The sequence below is a fragment of the Felis catus genome, chromosome A2 (assembly GCF_018350175.1).
Source record: "Felis catus isolate Fca126 chromosome A2, F.catus_Fca126_mat1.0, whole genome shotgun sequence".
Lineage (NCBI taxonomy): Eukaryota > Metazoa > Chordata > Mammalia > Carnivora > Felidae > Felis > Felis catus.
In genome coordinates, this window is record NC_058369.1 from 139,456,990 (window position 1) to 139,480,435 (window position 23,446).

The 23,446-nt window shown below is 38.1% G+C and overlaps 1 protein-coding gene across 5 annotated transcripts in view; it reads left to right on the forward strand.

The window, feature by feature from the left end:
• The window catches only part of PTPRZ1 (protein tyrosine phosphatase receptor type Z1), a 186,839-nt gene that overhangs the window by 96,183 nt on the left and 67,210 nt on the right, over positions 1-23,446 (forward strand). For all 5 annotated transcript variants that reach the window (XM_023250521.2, XM_023250522.2, XM_023250523.2 and 2 more), the window contains 5 exons: positions 167-318; positions 3,443-3,538; positions 4,040-4,106; positions 18,181-18,338; positions 18,491-18,641. In XM_023250521.2, coding sequence (XP_023106289.2) covers positions 167-318; positions 3,443-3,538; positions 4,040-4,106; positions 18,181-18,338; positions 18,491-18,641 — 624 coding nt within the window. The remainder of the gene's footprint in view (positions 1-166; positions 319-3,442; positions 3,539-4,039; positions 4,107-18,180; positions 18,339-18,490; positions 18,642-23,446) is intronic.

Below are 23,446 nucleotides of genomic sequence, written 5' to 3' on the forward strand. Positions count from 1 at the left end.
AGAGTAACAAGTTCAACTTCAAATGGTGACTGAATTGTTTTTAATTTATCAAATAAATGATTCTCTTAATGTACGTTGGATAGAAAAAATTTAAAGTTTGTAATTTTGATTTGCAGAAACATAGGTGCAATTTTGTGCATGTGTGTGCTTTTTTTTTTTTTTTAAGTGGAAATTAATCTCACTAATGACTACTGGCTCAGTGGAGGGGTTTCCGAAATGGTGTTCAAAGCAAGCAAGATAACTTTTCACTGGGGAAAATGCAATATGTCTTCTGATGGATCGGAACATAGTTTAGAAGGACAAAAATTTCCACTTGAGGTAAGTCACTGGTTCCACTGGTTCCTAGTTCGTTTTCCGAAATCATTGAGATTTTAGTTAGCATATAATTTGATTAACTTACAGTCAGATTTTATAATTTATACAGTTATATTTTACTTGGTTAATATCTGCTTTCCTCACTGGACTAAGCTCCGTCACACTCACATTTGATTTTCCACTTTCTGGCAACCCAGAGTGCCACACTAGGATGACCAACAAATGTTGATGTGTAAACAAATAAACAAATTTGCTTCCACAACTCAGGAGGAAAAAAGGGGCAAATTTTGTCAATTTACTGGAGAAGCAAAGAAATGTAAAATAAAGTGAGAACATTTTCAGTTTTAAAATCGGAAACATAAATATAATAAATAATGAGTATGCAGTAAAATAAACACTTTCATACATGTCTGGAGAGAGTATAAATTGGTAGACTGGGAAGCAGTTTGCTTCTTTTTATCCAGAACTTTGAAAGGTTTTATTTTTAAGTTTATTTATTTAAGCAATCTCTACGCCCAGTGTGGGGCTCGAACTCACAACCCGAAGGTCAAGAGCTGCACAGTCTACTGACTGAGCCAGCCAGGCGCCCCTGTATCTGGAACTTTAAATGTTTCAATCCCAATACCTACCATTTCCCCTTTAACAGTTTAGTCTAAAAAATAAGGACATGCTCAAAAATGTATGTGCAAAGGTTTATTTACAATAATAAAAAGTTGAAAGGAAATGATTAAATACATTATGATGGAGTATTACAGATCTTGTAAAACCATGTGTTTGAATGATTTATTTACACACAAAAAAGGCTCATCATAAGATATTAATGGGTTTTCCTTTTTTAATGCTTTTTAAAAGCAAAATATAAAATAGTATATGCAGTATTATTACTCTGATTTTGTAAAACATGAAAACTAACTTAATAGTGTCTGAGGGCCCAGAGTCTGAATCAGATGGACTAGGTTTGAATACTGACTTCACCATTTAGATATGAGTTATAGACACGACGTTATACAAATATTTAATTTACCTAAGCTTCCATGTCTCCCCTCCAAAACTGATCTAAGAGTAGTAACACCTGCCTTATGAAGTTATTATGAAGATTAAATAAGAGAAGGAATTATTACTGTTATAAAAATAACTGAGGGAAACCAAGGAGACACGAGCAGGGATTTTCCATGGGTGATGGCATAATAAGTACCTTGCTTTTCTCCTTTAAAATTCCCATATTTTTAAAATTACTTATAACAGAACTATATTACTTTTATAGTCAAAATAGTTATTGATAATAAAAATAAGATGAGTGAGTTATCTTTTAAAGGACTAAAAATGTTTTGCTATGGATAATCATATTCTAATTCATAGCTTATAAATTTGTGTTTTTCAAAGTATATTAAATATCCTTAAGGAAGAGCACATTTATCAAATTTGGTTTGTCGAAGAAATGAAAGTCAATTTATTAAACACATAACATTCTCAATTTGGAGAGTTTAGCCCTGTCACAACACTATTTAGAGCAAAGTGGAAAATCAAGAAAGACCCTAACAGCAACAAAAGCCCTGAAATAGCAAAATAAATGATACAGAGTCTGTGCACTAAGCTTCAAGTATTTTCCTTATTTAGAAAGCCCTTGAGTTCCCTCTCTGATGGCTTGTTTGTTTGTTGCTTGCCTTTTTAAAACTCTCTCCATGTAATTGTGCAAGCAGGGAAACCCAGGAGCATCCTTGACTTGGTCTTTTTTTCCTGGTCTCCTGCATCCAACCATGAAGTCTTCTCGATTCTGCCCCTGCGTGATGTGGGAGGGCAGAAAAGAGCTCAACCACCTTTGTCTATTAGTTGGATTATTAAATGTTCCCGAACTGGTCTCCCTCTCTCGTCTTTTTTTTAATTTATTTTTATTTTTATTTTTTTAATGTTTACTTGTCTTGAGAGAGAGACAGAGGAGAGAGAGAGCATGCACAGGAGCAGGGGAGGGGCAGAGAGAGAGGGAGAGAGAGAATCCCAAGCAGGCTCCACAATGACCTGGAGCCCCGACTCACGGCTGCATCTCAGTAACTCTGAGATCACGACCTGAGCCGAAATCAAGAGTTGGCCGTTTAAATGCTTAACGAACTGAGCCACCTAGGTGCCCCTCCCTCTCTCTAGTCTTAATCTTTTCCACTCTTCACCCTCTTCCCCCCCCCAGCCCTGCTGCCCCCCAATCCCTGTTAGGTGAAGTACACCAAGGATTCTCTATTGCTCTCCGGAGCAAAGGGCTGGGACTGCTTCACAGACCTTCCTGGTGTGGCCGCTGCCTGCCTCTCCTTTTCACCCACCAGTTTTTAAGCTGTTCATCCTACAGGAGTCAGTTTAGCAATCCTCAAAGGCTTTGTGGTCATAACCGGAGGCAGGAGCCACTGCCATCCTCCACCCACACCTGCTGTTTCTCCAGTCATAGCCCTAACCAAGCATTAGTCTTCACAGAGGCTTTCTGCTCTTCCCAGAATTGTCTAAACTAGCTAAGTTACCTGATTTCTAAGATGGTGACATGGGGAGCACCAAATTGTAAGTGAGAGTAGAAGCCGTTGTCAACAAATGCAGAGGCTGAAGTCGAAATTAACAAGGAATATTTCCCGGCAGCAGAAGAGGACCCTTAAAAAACAGGGAACTTAAAATTCTTTTTGGTAGTTTGTATGGAGAAGCAGAAAGTCCTTGAGAGTTCACTATTATTAGAGCATAGTATGATAATGTCCAAAAAAGGTAACAAGAAAGGCACGTCCAGTCAAGAATGAAACGATATTTGAAAGGATTCCAGAAAACAGCTAAAATAATACTTGATAATTTATTCCATTTGATAATTATTCTAGTATATTATTACCTCAGTATTATCTAGTAATCTCAAGGTGGTCATTTCCATCCTAGATGTATCTAACTTTGTGCTTCTTTCCTTACTGAAGGATGATAATCATGAGAGTAAATGCAGTTGTATATACACGCAATTGATAAAATATCTTGAAACTGTACAGAGTATTGAATTATACAGTTTACAGAATTTTTCAAATAGTATACTGAATTAGTAAATTATTTTATTGTCTCTCTGGTGACTTTTGTGATGTCTTTGTATATAACAAAGCTGTCATTGTTACCTTTATAGATGCAAATCTATGGCTTTGATGCAGACCGATTTTCAAGTTTTGAGGAAGCGGTAAAAGGAAAAGGGAAGTTAAGAGCTTTATCCATTTTATTTGAGGTAATCATTATACATAGATTTAACACTACCTTAATTCTTTAATCCCCTGAAGTAATTGATGTGACATATCAAAGCATGCTTTTTAACAAATTGAAGAGCTTGCAAGTGGGATGCTAACTGGTGATCGTTTGCAAATAGAACAACCCCTTGGCTGGGGTGTTTAAAAGGGGACTCTTGCGTTCATTAATGGGGTGCATCACTTCTAGCTGGAGTAGCCTGTTCTGTGAGCAGATTTGTGTGCATGCAAAGCATCATAATAATACAGCAGTGACTGGGAATCAACATTTTAAAGCGTACTTTTCTCCGTGGAAAATTTAAAAGGTAGCTGGTTTTTTGTCTGTTTTATTTGTTTTTGTCTTGCTGTGAAAAAAAAAAAGGAAGTATGCATTTGGAGAACATTGCATTTGGATACTTAAAATGGATTTCACTTATCTTTTCATTTTATTGAAGAGTTAATCAAATATTTTATCCCATTCTTAGAATGTCATTCTTCTTTAATAGATTGGAACAGAAGAAAACTTGGATTACAAAGCAATTATTGATGGAGTGGAGAGAGTTAGTCGTTTTGGTAAGCTATTTGGAGAAATCCTTTTCTTCTAGATTGTACTTTGGATGCATATGAATTTTTATAATATTACAAAAGTCACTTGCTCCAAAGAAGGAGGAAAGACCTTTTCAAAAAGGAGCAATCTTCCAATTCTTACACTTGATGATTTATACATGTCTCACTAAACATTTTATCTGAAATTTGTGTCACATAAAAAATCACAGACTGTTAATATAAGTAGGAAGTTAAAGTTTTCTAATTTTATTCTTGAAAATAATCTAATTATGTCATGCATTTAAAATGTGTATCTCTATTCTGTCTGCATTGTACATTTGTTAAAGACTCTGATTTATAATTTGAAACCAGCTAGTGTTATAAAAGTCATGTTTTTAAGTGAAAAGACAGTTGTTACTCAACTTAAAATTTATTCCCTGGTGGTTTCCTTGATAGGTCCTTTACCAGTATGACAAGGTTTTTGGAAGAAGGCAAACACTTAACATAGAAAAAGATGCTGTATGTTTCACTGTTCTGCCTGCTAGCTCATGGATCTTGTCATTTGTCACAGCAAATGCTTGTAACAACATCTGCAAGAGACAGCAAACCTGTTATTATTACTGTATTTTTAGTAAGTAAGCATCCACACGCAGGAGATTAATGCTGCCCTAAGTTATCAACAAAATAAGGATTACTTCTCTCTGGGAAGCCGCAAAATCTTGAAATCAGGAACAAAATTCATATAGATCCTTTTTGAAAGCAAAAGCTGGGCCTTGGATTGATTCATCTTTGTCAATCACATGTGAGGGCCTTAAGTGACAGAACTTTTCAGAAGTCAGGAATATGTGAACTCATGCAGTGCAGCTTTCATTGTTTTGTGTTTTTTGTTTTCGTGTTTTTTCCAAAAGGTGCAATCAAACACAAGATGAAGTTATCTCCCTCCATCCACCTAGATCGCAAAATTCAACATTGAATGCCATAAGCCACACTTAATTTTTCTCTCATTTAGTCAGAAAGTGGATTTTATTCAGACTGAAAGAAGGCAGCTAGTTTGAATTCCTACACTGAAACTTGTATAAAACATGAACTCCAAATGTTCCCAGGCCTTATGTCAGGCTGTGGGGCCAACAAGAGTGGTGTTAACACTGGGTTGTTAGTCCTGACTTGTGTCGCTGTGGTATTCTGGCCTCTTTTTCTGGATGCTTCTTCAGTTATTTCTGGGGCTCTCTAGGAGGGTCATACGAGGATCCTATGAGTGTAAGAACCAATTTGCCCATGTTCTTTGGCTAAAGTTTACTTTTCAATATAGTTACTATCCATAAGCCGTTGAGGGAGGTGCTTCCTCACAGCTGCTGCTGCCACATAATAGCCTCCTCGAGAACATGGATTCCCAGCAGCACTATTCTGGCCATCTCCTGGCTCTTAATTTGGAAGCAGAACCGATAGTCTCCCTGGCTGCCTGGAAACACATCCCGATCTGCCCTCCATTACTCTGTTTTCTTTCTCTCTGCCCTGCTACTTGTGCACTGACTTCTTCCCTCCTCTTTTACCGAAAAATAAAATCCCCCATGTGCGTCAACTCACCCACTAGATTCGTAATTATTTCCATATATTCGGCAAGGACACCTAAGCTGATTCAGTTGGTAAGTGGTAGGGCCAAAATCTCGATCCAGGTCTGTCCACAAAGTTTGTTCCACTACACTGTGACGATTTGTATGAGTTATGTTTCAGGACATATTTGAAACAGGTCAATTTGATTTGAATGGTTGTTAGATATGATCTGTACAAACTAAATAAGTTAAGTCCTCCTAAAGGTAAATGTTTCTATTTTGAGAATTCTTAGATTAAATCTATTTCAGAGTCTAGAAAACCCCCTAGTCCCCAATACACGAGAGGCTCCCCGATACTGGCTCTTAGCCATTGCTGCTGAGAACCTAGAGGACTGAAGGCAGCGCTTGTCTGTGGACAGAGACTCTGCAACTGAAGCTCAGCTCCCAAATCCTGCTCCGTATTCTTTATATGATGTTAGTTATTCAAGAAACAACACTTTCAACCATCATCAAGATTGTAAAATCTTAGTCCAATGTGGGCTGATGACTCATTTCCTGTATTCCTCTCGAAAGATGAAAGAACCCATTTCCCTTTCCTTCCCTCACTCCTGCCTTTTTTTTGACCCTATTGTGGTCTTTGTCTGTCTCCTTATCTCTCTCCCTACTTATCCTCCCCCTCTTGCTGTCACCCTCCTACAGAAGGGGAGCATCTGATTGGTTGCTCACCGATATGTGCCTAAATGAATAATGACTGAATGAATGATCACAACTACAGCAGCATTGTCTCAGGTGTGATTCTTGCTTGTGTTAACAATAATGAGGTGATTCAGATGAAGCAAATGCTTTTGCTAGACACATACTCAAAAAATCGCCTTATTCCAATTTTCTCAAAAGATGGTTGTCTAATTGAAGAGCTCTGGGGTGCCTGGATGCCTCAGTGGGTTTGAACTTTGGCTTGGGTCATGAACTCTCGGTTCGTGAGTTTGAACCCCACATCAGGCTCTGTGCTGACAGCTCAGAGCCTGGAGCTTGCTTCAGATTCTGTGTCTCCCTCTCTCTCTGCCCCTCCCCCATTCATGTTCTGTCTCTCTCTCTCTGTCTCTAAAATAAACATTAAACAAAGAAAAGGAAAAAAAAAAAAGAGTGCTACTGTAGTTGAAAAGTCCTGTGATATCCAAGACAGAAATTTAGGGCATGTATATAAATAACATTTTTATTTTTTTAAGTTTGAGAGAGAGAGAGAGAGAGAGAGAGCGAGCGAGCACAGGGGAAGGGCAGAGAGAGAGAGAGAAAGTCCCAAGCTGACTCCGTGCTGTCAGCACAGAGCCCAACTTGGAGTTCAGACACTCAAACCGTGAGATCATGACCTCAGCCCAAACCAAGAGTGAGATGTTTAACCAACTGAACCACCCAGGCACCCCTCTAAATGTTTTTAAAATAAGGTACAAAACAGTTAGCATTTCAAGAAAATTCTCTATTTCCCCTTCCCTATTCAGATCTCACTTCTTTTCTTCCTTTTCTGGCCTGTAGCTCTCCTGGTGTCATTTCATTTCCCACCTAATTTAGCAGTGAGTCAGTGTTTGCCTCCTTACTTAATTAGTATTCTGCACATCCACATTTCCAGAGAACATTTGTAAGATAAATTTTGTCTTCAGCAGAAAAAAAGAAACAATTGTAGCCCATTGATGATTAAGAAGGAGGTTATGGACTTAAAAATTTTTCAGTTAATAAAAGCATAAATCTGAAAATGGGAAATACTCACATATAAAAAGATTTTCCTCAGTTTCAGAGAACTTGAATCCAAGTCTAAATTCTAATCATTTCATCTTGATATTAAGGAATAAGACATACTTTTAGAAATTACTAATTAATACATTAAACCAAGCATAACTTGCATTTTCTAACAGATTAAAACTAGATTTAGGTTGTATATACACAACACTATCTGTTCGGTCAAGCAAATTTTCATTTCAGTCAGTCTTAAATTCAGAATGGAAGCAGTTATCTATAACTTTAATTATTACCAGAGTCCCTCCTGCCTTCAAAAGTTTCTGCATTGTAGAAAAATTAACATTCAATAATTTAATTTTTAAACAGAAATTTTTTTCTTTGAGGCTTTCTGGATATGTCCAGTCTTCATAGAGTTTAAAGGCAGAATACACTATGAAAATAATCTGGGTTGGTCATTTTATTTTATAATGTAGAAAGTGGGTTCAAAATACTAACATCTTGCAAAGACTTCACTCTGCTTTGGATTTTCAATGCGGGCTGCATGTTTGAATCACCTGGGGATGCTGTCTTGAAAATGTAGATGCCCTATTACTAGAGATTTAAGTTCAAGTGGGCTAGGGTGGGGCCTGCAAAACTGCTATTTTTTTTAAAGCTCCCCAGATTATTCAAATAAGGGGTGAAACTACTACCAGGCCCTAGATTATGGAATTCCTCAGTTCTTGTCTTCTCAAAGAATTCAGTTGAAAGACCTGATAGAGAGTTAATGTTGCAAAGGCTTTTTTTTTTCTTTTAGCAAAAAGTGATAGTACACTCCAGTGACAGAGGAGCAGGCTGACCCAAGGATAGGTGGCAAAGCGCCGAGTTCCTCATTGTGTTCCTTTATGAGGAGTTATTTGTTCCCCTCCCTCCCATCTCGTCATTCTCACTCCACCCTTGGAACTGCCTTGGTTTCCTCCCCTCCAACTTTTGCTGCAAGTTTGTCCTAGTCATTTTCCCAGGAGGGCCTAAGTGCAACCCCTTGGGGGGGCGGGCCCTGACCGCAATGCTAATGATATTTTAATTCGTATATGGCGTTTATGTTCATATATGGCTTTTATGATATTATAATAGCCTCGAGGTTGCTAGTGACACAGTCTTTCTTTTTTTTTTTAATTTAATTTTTTATTTTTTTAAATTTACATCCAAATTAGCATAGAGTGCAACAATGATTTCAGGAGTAGATTCCTTAATACCCCTTACCCATTTAGCCCATCCCCCCTCCCACAACCCCCCCATAACCCTCAGTTTGTTCTCCATGTTTATGAGTCTCTTATATTTTGTCCCCCTCCCTGTTTTTATATTATTTTTGTTTTCCTTCCCTTATGTTCATCTGTTCTGTCTCTTAAAGTCCTCATATGAGTGAAGTCATAGGATTTTTTGTCTTTCTCTGACTGACTCATTTCACTTAGCATAACACTCTCCAGTTCCATCCACGTAGTTGCAAATGGCAAGATTTCGTTCTTTTTGATTGCCGAGTAATACTCCATTGTATATATATATATATATATATATATATATATATATATATATATACCACACCTCCTTTTCCATTCATCCATCGATGGACATCTGGGCTCTTTCCATACTTTGGCTATTGTTGATAGTGCTGCTATAAACATGGGGGGGGTGCATGTGTCTCTTCGAAACAGCATACCTGTATCCCGTGGATAAATGCCCAGTAGTGCAATTGCTGGGTCATAGAGTAGTTCTATTTTTAGTTTTTTGAGGAACCTCCATACTGTTTTCCAGAGTGGCTGTACCAGCTTGCATTGCCACCAACAGTGCAAAAGAGATCCTCTTTCTCTGCATCCTCATGAACATCTGTTGTTGCTGAGTTGTTAATGTTAGCCATTCTGACAGGTGTGAGGTGGTATCTTATTGTGGTATTAATTTGTATTTCCCTGATGATGAGTGATGTTGAGCATTCTTTCATGTGTCAGTTGGTCATCTGGATGTCTTCTTTGGAGAAGCGTCTCTTCATGTCTTTTGCCCATTTCTTCACTGGATTGTTTTTTGGGTGTTGAGTTTGATCAGTTCTTTATAGATTTTGGATACTAACCCTTTATCTGATATGTCATTTGCAAATATCTTCTCCCAATCTGTCGGTTGCCTTTTAGTTTTGCCGATTGTTTCCTTTGCTGTGCAGAAGCTTTTTATTTTTTTTATTTTATTTTTTATTTTTTTTTTCAACGTTTATTTATTTTTGGGACAGAGAGAGACAGAGCATGAACGGGGGAGGGGCAGAGAGAGAGGGAGACACAGAATCGGAAACAGGCTCCAGGCTCTGAGCCATCAGCCCAGAGCCCGACGCGGGGCTCGAACTCACGGACCGCGAGATCGTGACCTGGCTGAAGTCGGATGCTTAACCAACTGCGCCACCCAGGCGCCCCAGAAGCTTTTTATTTTGATGAGGTCCCAGTAGTTCATTTTTGCTTTTGTTTCCCTTGCCTCCGGAGACGTGTTGAGTAAGAAGTTGCTGCAGCCAAGGTCAGAGAGGTTTTTGCCTGCTTTCTCCTTGAGGATTTTGATGGCTTCCTGTCTTACATTGAGGTCTTTCATCCATTTTGAGTTTATTTTTGTGTACAGTGTAAGAAAGTGGTCCAGGTTCAGTTTTTTGCATGTCGCTGTCCAGTTTTCCCAGCACCACTTGCTGAAGAGACTGTCTTTATTCCATGGGATGTTCTTTCCTGCTTTGTCAAAGATGAGTTGGCCGTACATTTGTGGGTCCATTTCTGGGTTCTCTATTCTGTTCCATTGATCTGAGTGTCTGTTCTTATGCCAGTACCATACTGTCTTGATGATTACAACTTTGTAGCATAGCTTGAAGTCCAGGATTGTGATGCCTCCTGCTTTGGTTTTCTTTTTCAAGATTGCTTTGGCTATTCGGGGTCTTTTCTGGTTCCATACAAATTTTAGGATTATTTGTTCTAGCTGTGTGAAGAATGCTCGTGTTATTTTGATAGGGATTACATTGAATATGTGGATTGCTTTGGGTAGTATTGACATTTTAACAATATTTGTTCTTCCTATCCAGGAGCATGGAATCTTTTTCCATTTTTTTGTGTCTTCTTCAATTTCTTTCATAAACTTTCTATAGTTTTCAGTGTATAGATTTTTCACCTCTTTGGTTAGATTTATTCCTGGGTATTTTATGGGTTTTGGTGCAACTGTAAATGGGATCGATTCCTTGATTTCTCTTTCTGTCACTTCATTGTTGGTGTATAGGAATGCAACCGATTTCTGTGTGTTGATTTTATATCCTGCAACTTTGTTGAAGTCGTGAATCAATTACAGCAGTTTTTGGTGGAATCTTTTGGGTTTTCCATATAGAGAGTATCATGTCATCTGCGAAGAGTGAAAATTTGACCTCCTCCTGGCTGATTTGGATGCCTTTTATTTCTTTGTGTTGTCTGAGTGCAGAGGCTAAGACTTCTAATACTATGTTGAATAATAGTGGTGAGAGTGGACATCCCTGTCTTGTTCCTGACCTTAGTGGGAAAGCTGTCAGTTTTTCCCCATTGAGGATATTAGCGTTGGGTCGTTCATATATGGCTTTTATGATCTCGAGGTATGCTCCTTCTATCCCTACCTTCTTGAGGGTTTTTATCAAGAAAGGATGCTGTATTTTGTCAAATGCTTTCTCTGCATCTATTGAGAGGATCATATGGTTCTTGTCCTTTCTTTTACTGATGTGATGAATCATGTTAACTGTTTTGCAGGTATTGAACCAGCGCTGCATCCTAGGTATAAATCCCACTTGGTAGTGGTGAATAATTTTTTTTAATGTATTGTTGGATCCAGTTGGCTAGTATCTTGTTGAGGATTTTTGCGTCCATGTTCATCAGGGAATTTGGTCTATAATTCTCCTTTTTAGTGGGATCTCTGTCTGGTTTTGGAATCAAGGTAATGCTGGCTTCATAGAAAGAGTTTGGAAGTTTTCCTTCCATTTCTATTTTTTGGAACAATTTCAAGAGAATAGGTGCTAACTCTTCCTTAAATGTTTGGTAGAATTCCCCTGGAAAGCCATCTGTCCCTGGACTCTTGTTTTTTGGGAGATTTTTGATTACTAATTCGATTTCCTTACTGGTTATGGGTCTGTTCAAATTTTCTGTTTCTTCCTGTTTCAGTTTTGGTAGTGTATGTGTTTCTAGGAATTTGTCCATTTCTTCCAGATTGCCCATTTTATTGGCATATAATTGCTCATAATATTCTCTTATTATTGTTTGTATTTCTGCTGTGTTGGTTGTGATCTCTCCTCTTTCATTCTTGATTTTATTTATTTGGGTTCTTTCCTTTTTCTGTTTGATCAAGCTGGTTAATGGTTTATCAATTTTGTTAGTTATTTCAAAGAACCAGCTTCCGGTTTCATTGATCTGTTCTACTGTTTTTTTGGTTTCCATAGCATTAATTTCTGTGCTAATCTTTGTTATTTTCTTTCTTCTGCTGGTTTGGGGTTTTATTTGCTGTTCTTTTTACAGCTTCTTAAGGTGGAAGGTTAGGTTGTGTATGTGAGATCTTTCTTCCTTCTTCAGGAAGGCCTGGATGGCTATATACTTTCCTCTTATGACTGCCTTTGCTGCATCCCAGAGGTTTTTGGCTGTGGTGTTATCATTTTCATTGACTTCCATATACTTTTTAATTTCCTCTTTAACTTCTTTGTTAGCCCATTCATTCTTTAGAAAGATGTTCTTCGGTCTCCAAGTATTTGTTACCTTCCCAAATTTTTTTCTTGTAGTTGATTTTGAGTTTCATTGTGTTGTCGTCTGCAAATATGCATGGTATGATCTCGATCTTTTTGTGTCCCAGTATGTGGTCTATTCTGGAGAATATTCCGTGTGCACTGGAGAAGAATGTATATTCTGCTGCTCTAGGATGAAATGTTATGAATATATCTGTCAAGTCCATCTGGTCCAGTGTGTCATTCAAAGCCATTGTTTCCTTGGTTTTTGATTAGATGATCTGTCCATTGCTGTGAGTGGGGTGTTGAAGTCTCCTACTATTATGGTATTACTATTGATGAGTTTATGTTTGTGAGTAATTGATTTTATATATTTAGTGCTCTCTCATTTGGCACATAAATGTTTGCAATTGTTAGGTCTTCTTGGTGGATAGACCCCTTGATTATGATATAATGTCTTTCTGCATCTCTTGATACAGTCTTTATTTTAAAGTCTAGATTGTCTGATATAAGTATGGCTACTCCGACTTTCTTTTGTTGACTATTAGCATGATAGATGGTTCTCCATCCCCTTATTTTCAGTCTGAAGGTGTCTTTAGGTCTAAAGTGGGTCTCTTGTAAACAGCATATAGATGGATCTTGTCTTCTTTTCCATTCTGTTACCCTATGTCTTTTGATTGGAGCATTGAGTCCATTGACGTTTAGAGTGAGTACTGAAAGATATGAATTTATTGCCATTATGATGCTTGTAGAGTTGGAGTTTCTGGTGGTGTTCTCTGGTCCTTTCTAATCTTTTGTTGCTTTTGGTATATATATATATATATATATATATATATATATATATATATATATATACACATTGTTTTTTTTCATCTTTTCTCCCCTCAGAGAGTACCCCTTAACATTTCTTGCAAGGCTGGTTTAGTGGTCACCAACTCCTTTAATTTTTGTTTGTCTAGGAAACTTTTTATCTCTCCTTCTATTTTGAAGACCGCTTTGCTGGATAAAGAATTCTTGGCTGCATATTTTTCTGATTCAGCACACTGAGTATATCCTGCCACTCCTTTCTGGCCTGGCAAGTTTTTGTGGATAGGTCTGCTGCAAGCCTGATATGTCTTCTCTTGTAGGTTAGCGACTTTTTTTTCCGTTGCTGCTTTCATGATTCTCTCCTTGCTTGCGTATTTTGTGAATTTGACTATGATATGCCTTGTTGATGGTTGGTTTTTGTTGAATCTAATGGGGATCCTCTGTGCTTCCTGTATTTTGATGTCTGTGTCTTTCCCCAGGTTAGGAAAGTTTTCCGCTATGATTTGCTCACATAACCCTTCTACCCCCATTTCTCTTCCTTCCTCTTCTGGGACCCCTATGATTCTGATGTTGTTTCCTTTTAATGAGTCACTGATTTCTCTAATTCTTAAACTGTGCTCTTTTGCCTTAATCTCCCTCTTTTTCTGCTTCATTATTCTCCATAAGTTTGTCCTCTATGTCACTGATTCTCTGTTCTGCCTCATCCATCCTTGCCACCACGGCATCCATCCATGATTGCAGCTCAGTGATAGCATTTTTTTTTTCATCCTGACTAGTTTTTACTTCTTTTATCTCCGCAGTAAGGGATTCTAATCTATTTTCAACTGCCTCTAGTATTCTTTTTATCGTGATTCTAAATTCTGGTTCAGACATCTTGCTTGTATCTGTGTTGGTTAAATCCCTGGCTGTTGTTTCTTCATGCTGTTTCTTTGGAGGTGAATTCCTTCATTGTGTCGTTTTGAAGGGAGAAAAGGAATTAATGAGGTAGAAAAATTAAAATTTAAATAATTAAAATTTAAAAAAATATTAAAATTTAAAAATTGAAAACACACACAGACAAAAATGAATAAATGATGCTAGATCCTGAGTGTGTTTTGGTCTGGATGTTGAAAGTGGTTTGATAGATTAGAGAAAAAAGGCGGGGCGGGGGGGGGGGAAGGAAATCTTTTGAGAATCTGAAAAATTGAATACACTGAAGTAGACTAAAATGAAATGATGGGAGTAAAATACAATTTGAGAAAATTTACGTGAAACTGAAGAATATAGTAGAAAAAAAATTAAAAAGCTTTAAATAAAAATTAAAAATAAAAATGAATTTTTTCTCTTTCTGTATTGAAAAAACAAGAGAAAAAAGAAAAGAAAATCATTTGAAAAAGTGAATCCACTGTAGTAGACTAAAATAAAATGATGGGAATAAAATAGAATTTGGAAAAGTTTACATAGAAGTAAAAAATATAGTAAAAATAAAAATTAAAGAAAAACATTTTTAATAGAAATTGAAAAGAAAAATGAAGTTTTTCTCCCTCTGTATTCAAGAACAAGAAAAGAAACTAAAAAGAGAAAAAAGAAAAGAAAAAAAAGGAAATCGTTTGAAAAATTGAAAAAATTAACACACTGAAGTAGACTAAAATAAAATGATGCAAGTAAAATTGAATTTGAAAAGTTACACAAAAGTAAAAAATATAGAAATAAAAATTAAAAATATTTTTAATAAAAATTAAAAATGAATTTTTTCTTTCTGTATTCAAGAAAAAGAAAAGAAGTGAAAAAGAGAAAAAAAAGAAAGAAAATTGAATAGATGGACCTGCTAACAGATTGAAATAGGACTGAAATTACTTTGTTTTCCCCTAGAAGTCAGACTATGAAGTGCTTTCTAGTCTATAAATTAAGCAGGGGGTGAGACTTTTGTTCTTGAAGAGCGAGGTTGGCCCAGTTGGGCGGGGCTTTGTGTAACGGCTCCATTCTCCACTAGATGGTGCTGCTAGCCTACTGGGGTGTTGTGTTGTGGTGCTCGTAGGTGCATATGTGCATGCGTGGGAGCGGTGAAAATGGCGTCAGCCAGCTACCCAGTCTCTAGTTTTGGAACTCTGTTCTCCCGGATCATCAATTGCTCACCCGTCCTCTGTCTTCAGCTTTTGTCCACTCCCCGCTTTTTCATTGTCTGTGGCCAAGCACCAGGAAGTACCTCTCTCCTGAGTTTTGTCTCAGATGTGGCTGTTTTCCACAGCCCCTTACTTCTGAAGGACTGTGGCTTTGACCCTTTCTGCCCTTCTGCGGGGGGGGGGGGCTCTCACTGAGCAATGGCCGAATGCCAGCCACACACAGGAAAGTTCGCATTACTGTGCTGCTGCCGAAGCCCAGAGACTGCAGCCAGGTGCCAGCCCACCCCAGAAAAAGTTTGAGAGATAGTGTAGCAGCAGCATTTCAGGAATTATGGAAAATCACAACACACATCTGACACCAGGCTTCACCCTTAAGGACCTTGTTCCAGCACCAGCGAATGTGACCGTTCTCTGGGGTCTGCTGGGACCAGGTGGCCTCAACAGTCTCTACCAAATGTTCTTCCAGCAGTGGAATCGCTTTTCCCTGTGTGGCCCAAGAACCTCCCGGACCCCACTCCACTCCTGGGGATTTGCCCTTCCCAGCAGAGCATCTCCAGGTATCAAGCTGCAGAGCTGCAGACTCTGTGCTCCCCTTGTTTACAGTCTTAATGGAATTTAAACCCTCTCCTTTCTCCTTTCTCCCTTTTTAGTTTAGTCCCTGTAGCTATTTCCACTTTTCCACTTTCTCTCCAGCTGCCTTTGGGGAGAGGTGCTTTTCCAGTATTCTCCCCCCATCTCCATCCTCTCTCCGCCTGCAAAAGCAGTTCCCTGCCCGCTGCAGCTTCTCTCTCCCCAAGTTCACCTCTCTGTGCCACATACCTGTTGAGTTCTGTGGTTCAGGTTGTGCAGATTGTTGTGTTAATCCTCAGATCAGTTTTCTAGGTGTGCAGGATGGTTTAGTGTTGGTCTGGCTATATTTCATGGGCGCGAGACACACAAAAAACTTGCATGCTGTTCTGCCATCTTGGTTTCTCGGGCTTGTCATGACACAGTCTTTCTTAAGTGCACATGTTCCAAAGTTAAGGCAGTCCCTGTAGCCCATATCTCCTGCTTATGGGTCTGTGGTGTACCACACAAGGGCTTGGTCTGAGGGAGATGGGGTGGACTCTGGGTGGAGACACGTGATTTCTGGCAATTTCCCATCGTCATCCTCCTACTTCCCCTTCCTGTCATGTCTGTCTAACTACTTCGTCTGACAAAACTACTACTCTACGCTGTGCTATCTCACTAAGAATAGATTAAATAGGTCTCAGGGGCTACTTCTTAATGACATAAGTCTACTACAAAGAACAGAGGACGTACATGCATTGAGCTAGATAGTTAGGATGGGTAAATGAGTTAGACACAGATCTTGCTGATAAGCAGATTGCTGCCTGTATGAGTGAGGGCAGGTACACTAAAGGCTAAATGGCTGTTGATAAGTGCTGTTGGAAAGGTCCAAAAGCAAAAATGGGATCATTCATGGAGACAGATATAATTGGATTGTTTGAGAGTTGTAAGGCCAGATATGCCTCTTAGGGAAGCTCTACTAAATTTTTAAAGGAATTCTCTATTCTGGATAAAAGGTATAATATACACACACATACACACACACACACACACAACATATATGTAAAATATACTTTCCACCCTTTGTTCTTACCATTTATTCCCTTAATAGTGACTATTGATAAATAGGTAAATATTGATAAATAGATCTTAATTATCATGTACATCATTTTTCCCTTTATAATTAACAATTTTTGTGTGCCATTTCAGAAATCTCAGCCTACCTTAAGGTTATAAAGTGAATTTTCTGTTTTCCTCTAAAAGTTTTACTCTCCTGTTCACATTTAGATCCACTAAATCTAGATCTACTAGATCTATTTAGAACTCATGTGCTTAAGATGTGAAGTAAGGAATCATGATTCACTTTTTTCCGTAAGGATATCCAAGTGATACAGCACTCTTTACTGCAAAGGCAGTCCATTCCAACTACATAGTAATTTTTCCTGTCCTAAAGAAAAAAAGTGACATACATAAAGTGACTATATATGTATGGATCTGAGTTCTCTTTTCTCTTTCACTGTTCCCTTTGTCTGTCTTTGCATGCATATTTCACTATCATGACTTCTATAGTTTTATATAATCGGTTTTCCTACCTGGTAATGAAAGTCGTACAGTAGTTGTTATTGTTCAAGATTGTTTTAACTTTTCATTTCCATTTAAATTTTTAAATCAGCATGTCAGTAAACACATGCTGTATAAAACACATGTGTATAAAAGCCTCTTGGATTTTGATAAGATTTTTTGACTCCATAAATCAATTTGGGGGCAGTCAACACCTGCACAATACTAACTCTTAACCCATGAACTTGGTATATCCCATAATTTTAATTTCCCATAATTTTAATTTTTACCTAATTCTCTCAAGAAAGTTTTATAATTTTTAATATAGATGTTGTTCACATCATTTGTTAGATTTATCTGTATTTGATATTATGTTGTTATTATGAGCTATATTGGTTTAAATTGCATTTTCTATTGTTTCATACTGGTACATAGCAATATAATTAATTTTTGTATATGGGTCTTATGTGCAGTGACTTTACTAAATGCATTTACTAATTCTGATAGTTTGTAAATTCAATATCATACATGTACAATCATGCATTTGCAAAATATGATGGTATCATTTCTTCATATCCAATCTTTATGACTTTTTTCTTTATTGCACTGGCCCAGTCCTCCAATTCAGTGTTAATCAGAAATGGTGATAGCAGGATGTTTTCGTCTCATTCTTTATCTCTAGGGGAAAGCTTTCCCAATCGGTCATCCTTAAATACAATGTTTGTCATAGGCTTTGGAAGATAATCTTCGCCAGAATAAGGTTTTGTTGTTTTTCGCAAACTGGTAGTAAGTCTTCTCAAGTGATTTTACTGTACCTGTTAAGATGGTTGTATGATTTCTGAATATCTTTTATATGTAAAATAATCTCTCCAGGATCTTACTAGTATAACCTATGTAGTTGTGTATGTAAGGAAATTCAGAATATGTTGGTTTTATCACCATTTTTGAAATGTACCTAAAATATTCTTAAAATTTCATTTCCGATTAAATTTGTAACAAACCATATGTCTCTGTTTCATAGAAGCTTTGAACCGCTGAGTTCCAGTGTTGAGATCCCAACTGAGATATATGTTGTTACTTTGTAGGGAAACAGTCTGCATTAGATCCCTTCATATTGCTGAACCTTCTGCCAAACTCAACTGACAAATATTACACTTACAATGGCTCATTGACATCTCCTCCCTGCACAGACACTGTTGACTGGATTATTTTTAAAGATACAGTTAGCATCTCTGAAAGCCAGGTAATCTTGGAAATTCAAACAAATGCAATCATTCAAAGCAATTTAAAAATAATTAGTTTCTAAGCTTTACTACTGAATATCTATTTTAAAGCATTTATAGACGCCTTTGAATCAGATATGTTAAATTATATGTTAAATGATCTTTTTCACAGTTGGCTGTTTTTTGTGAAGTTCTTACAATGCAACAGTCTGGCTATGTCATGCTGATGGACTACTTACAAAATAATTTTCGAGAACAACAATACAAATTCTCTAGGCAGGTGTTTTCCTCATACACTGGAAAGGAAGAGATTCATGAAACAGGTATGTATTGAAATATAATTTTTCTACTACTTTTACAGATTTTATGTTGTAGGCGGTAATTGTGGAATAATGGAAAATATACAAGACTTAGATATTTAGAAATATTTGATTGTTAGCTTTGTCACTTTATATAAGCCATTTAACTTCTCTGAATCTCAATTACCACATTTATAAAATAGCATTTAAAAATAGCTGTTCCTCCCCACATGAATAACCCCATTTTGCAGATGAGAAAAACTGAGATTCAATAACAAAAGTGATTTTTTTAAAACGCATGGTAATAGATAGCAAAGCCACATACACACTTCCAAATTCACTCCATGGTGTTTGCCTGTGCTAAGAGCTCTAGGAAATGAATGATTAAGAAGCCGTGATGTGCAGAGCTTGAGGAGATCACTTCTAGTTGGGGTAGTCAAGAGCCTCTGCGAGGGAATGACATTTGAGTGGAGTCTTGGTGCGTGATTTGGGTATTAAGGTGCTCACGTCTGTGTTGGCAGCTCCAAGGCAAGAGCGTAGCATGAAGTAGGGACTGAAAACAAATGCACTGAATTATTAATGAATACAAAGGGAGTTTTTCCCCCCAGTTTCCTTCTTTGGGAGAAAAGAAGTTTGTCGACCCAAGCAATGGAGAGGACTCCAGGGGGAAAGTCTCCAGAGTGCCCTTTGTGTCTTTTGAAGTTGACACAACAGGCAGAAGCCTTTGAAAATGTCCAGAGGACATAATCAGATGAATCTACTGACTTTTCCTTTTCAGTTTATACTGATAGTGTACTGGTTAATGAAAGAAATAGGTGACGTGGCCTTTGCTTTGGGGACTTAAAACATTTCCAAGTACATGGCCATCTTTGATTTCAGCTGTACAATGAATTTTTGGCCATCTAAAGTATTAATCTAATAATCATCTTCTTTTGAAGATTAGTATTAAAAAAGCATGTTTTTTAAAAACATTACATGTTTTAATGTACTGTTTGTGAGAATTACTTATCCTTTAACAACAACAACAAAATAGAGCCCAAGACAACAGTGATGAATAGCTACATTTAACGTGACAATGAGTTTCTAGTTAAATTGCCCCCAAAGGAAGAAATCTCATTACATTTCTACCAGCAATACTAAATACTGTAACATTCTGTCTGGTAAATAATAGACAATTGATTAGAAAAAAAAAAAAAAACTAGATTTAACCATCTCCTTTTAGAAAATATAATGTACCACATAACAAATTAAATAAATATGATTTTTTTCTTATGTACTTTTGTCAGTTGTATTTTATTAAAACTCTTCAGTCGCTCTCCATTGCTTTTAGAATAAAATCAAAACCATTCATCATTACATGGTAGGTCCCGTTTAGCACTTATGAGTCTTAGCGTTTACTCCCCGCCACTAGCTTCCTTCTCTCATACTGAACTCTTGGACATCCCCTGAAGAAGGAAGGCCACGTTCTCCTAGGTTACATCCCCTGAAGAAAGTAAGGCCACATTCTCCAAGGTTACATCCCCTGAAGAAAGGAAGGCCACATTCTCCTAGGTTACATCCCCTGAAGAAAGGAAGGCCATGTTCTCCTAGGTTACATCCCCTGAAGAAAGGAAGGCCACATTCTCCTAGGTTACATCCCCTGAAGAAAGGAAGGCCATGTTCTCCTAGGTTACATCCCCTGAAGAAAGGAAGGCCACATTCTCCTAGGTTACATCCCCTGAAGAAGGAAGGCTACGTTCTCCAAGGTTACATCCCCTGAAGAAAGTAAGGCCACATTCTCCAAGGTTACATCCCCTGAAGAAAGGAAGGCCACATTCTCCTAGGTTACATCCCCTGAAGAAAGGAAGGCCGTGTTCTCCTAGGTTACATCCCCTGAAGAAAGGAAGGCCACGTTTTCTGAGGTTACATCCCCTGAAGAAGCAAGACCATGTTCTCCTAGGTTACATCCCCTGAAGAAAGGAAGGCCACATTCTTCTAGGTTACGGCCCCTGAAGAAGCAAGACCACATTCTGCTAGGTTACATCCCCTGAAGAAGGAAGACTACGTTCTCCAAGGTTATATCCCCTGAAGAAAGGAAGGCCACGTTCTCCGAGGTTACATCCCCTGAAGAAAGTAAGGCCACATTCTCCAAGGTTACATCCCCTGAAGAAAGGAAGGCCACATTCTCCTAGGTTACATCCCCTGAAGAAAGGAAGGCCGTGTTCTCCTAGGTTACATCCCCTGAAGAAAGGAAGGCCATGTTCTCCTAGGTTACATCCCCTGAAGAAAGGAAGGCCACGTTTTCTGAGGTTACATCCCCTGAAGAAGCAAGACCATGTTCTCCTAGGTTACATCCCCTGAAGAAAGGAAGACCACATTCTCCGAGGTTACATCCCCTGAAGAAAGGAAGGCCACATTCTTCTAGGTTACGGCCCCTGAAGAAGCAAGACCACATTCTGCTAGGTTACATCCCCTGAAGAAGGAAGACTACGTTCTCCAAGGTTATATCCCCTGAAGAAAGGAAGGCCACGTTCTCCGAGGTTACATCCCCTGAAGAAGCAAGACCATGTTCTCTGAGGTTACATCCCCTGAAGAAAGGAAGGCCACATTCTCCTAGGTTACAGCCCTGAAGAAGCAAGACCACATTCTGCTAGGTTACATCCCCTGAAGAAGGAAGGCTATGTTCTCCAAGGTCATATCCCCTGAAGAAAGGAAGGCCATGTTCTCCGAGGTTACATCCCCTGAAGAAGCAAGACCACGTTCTCCGAGGTTACATCCCCTGAAGAAAGGAAGGTCACATTCTCCGAGGTTACATTTTACATGCTGTTTCCTTGCCCTGGCATGTTCCTCCCTGCTGTTTCACTTGTTTCTCTCCTCCTCATTCTTCAAGACTCAAGCAGACTTTGCATCCACGGGGGAACCATCCCTGCCTCTATCTCCATCCTCATCAAGTCTGCCTGTGGCCCTGGCATAGGACTGTGCACTCGTGAAGGTGCCATAGTCATAAAGTACAAATCAATGACGCTCATCTGGAGGTGTGTCATATGCCCAAGTGCTCCTGTGTTCTGCGCATCCAAAGTACACAGTAGTTGCCACAGTATGACCATTGTCTGTTTACTTATTCATCTCCCCCATTGGACTCTGAGCCCGTGAAAGAAGTAACTAGTCTTTACCTCCATTGCTGGGCTAAAGTAAAGTTCTCATTCACCAAATACCGAATGATGGAAAGAATCCATTTTCATACAATAAAACTGAGTGGTTGTGCTTGATGAGTGCCTTTTGCCCTGTTTAAGTATAAACCAAATGTAGTTCCAATTCAGTGTCAGATATTGTTCATTTCACAGTTAAGTGATGAAGGCTAAAACAAAGGCTATTTGTTTTGAATAACAAAAACAGTAATAACTACCATGTACTGTGTGGACCAGTGTGTTCAACCAGGCATTGAACCATATGGATTTGATTTCAGCCTCCCAACACCATCATGAAGTTGGCTTTTTTTTTCTCATTTTACAGTTTTGGAGGCTGATGTTAAGTGGCTTGCCCAAGTTCACAGCACCATAAAGGGCTGGAGTCAGTATTTGAACACATCTCATTCTAAAGCCTTCCAGTTTGTTCTGCTGTGCTTTATAAGGGAACATAATTTCTGCATACATAATTTATGATGAAATTTTATAATAAAAACTGATTCTTAATGACATGAAACTTTTTTAAAAATAGCATTGGGTTGGGGCGTCAGGGTAGCTCAAGTGGTCGAGCACCTGACTGTTGATTTTGGCTCAGGTCACGATCCCAGGGTCATGGAATGAAGCCCCACATCAGGCTCAAGCTGGGTGTGGAGCCTGCTTAAGATTCTCTCTCTCCCTTTGTCTCTCTGCCTCTCTCTCTCTCTCAAATTAAAAATTAATAAAAATTTTAAAAATTAAAATGTTAAAAAAATAGCGTTGGCTTTTTTCAAAAACTTGAGTGATCAAATTCTTAATTTTTCCATCATGAATGTTTTGCATTCAGTAAACACTATCATTTGCCATGTGCATATTCCTGTGATGGTTTTCTTCTTTTTTTAAGTTTATTTATGTATTTAAGGGGGGGGGGGGCGAGCAGAGAGAGAGAGGGAGAGAATCCCAAGTAGGGTCTGCTTAGCTTGATCTCATGACTACAAGATCACAACCTAGGCTGATATCAAGAGTCAGATTCTTGATGGACTGAGCCACCCAGGTGCCCTGGTTTTCTTCTTAGTACACACACTATCCCCCTTCAACTTTCTGAATTTGAAAATAAAAATTGAGGATTACATTTATATCCAGGATTTAATCTTTATTAAATTTAATCTGGAGATTTTTTATTTTTTAATAAAAGTTCAATATTACATGAACATTATTAAAAAGGCAGAAAACACAGATAAGCACACAGGAAAAAAATAAATTTCCATATAATGTCACAGTCCAGGGATAACCACTATAGGGCTTTGGTGAATATCTCTCCAGGCTTTTGGCTTAAATTAAATATATATTATTATATCTCACAAAAAGGGGACTATACTACATATATGTTTGTTGATTTTATTTTACTCAGTGGTACAAATATATCATTAATGCACCATTCTTAATTTTGTGTAGTATTCCACTGTATACTTACAACAACTTACTAAACCTGTTCCTCAATTTCGGACACTCAGGTTATATTTATATATTTTGGTGCTATAAACATCTAGCATCATCCTTTTGACCAAGACAGAAGTAAAGGGTGGCCTGAAGTTGTCAGTTTTCAGTAAACACGTTGTAGAAAAGTGTATTTTGCACAAAACATTGCCAACAATTGCAAAAATCACATAAGGTCTGTATATCTATGTA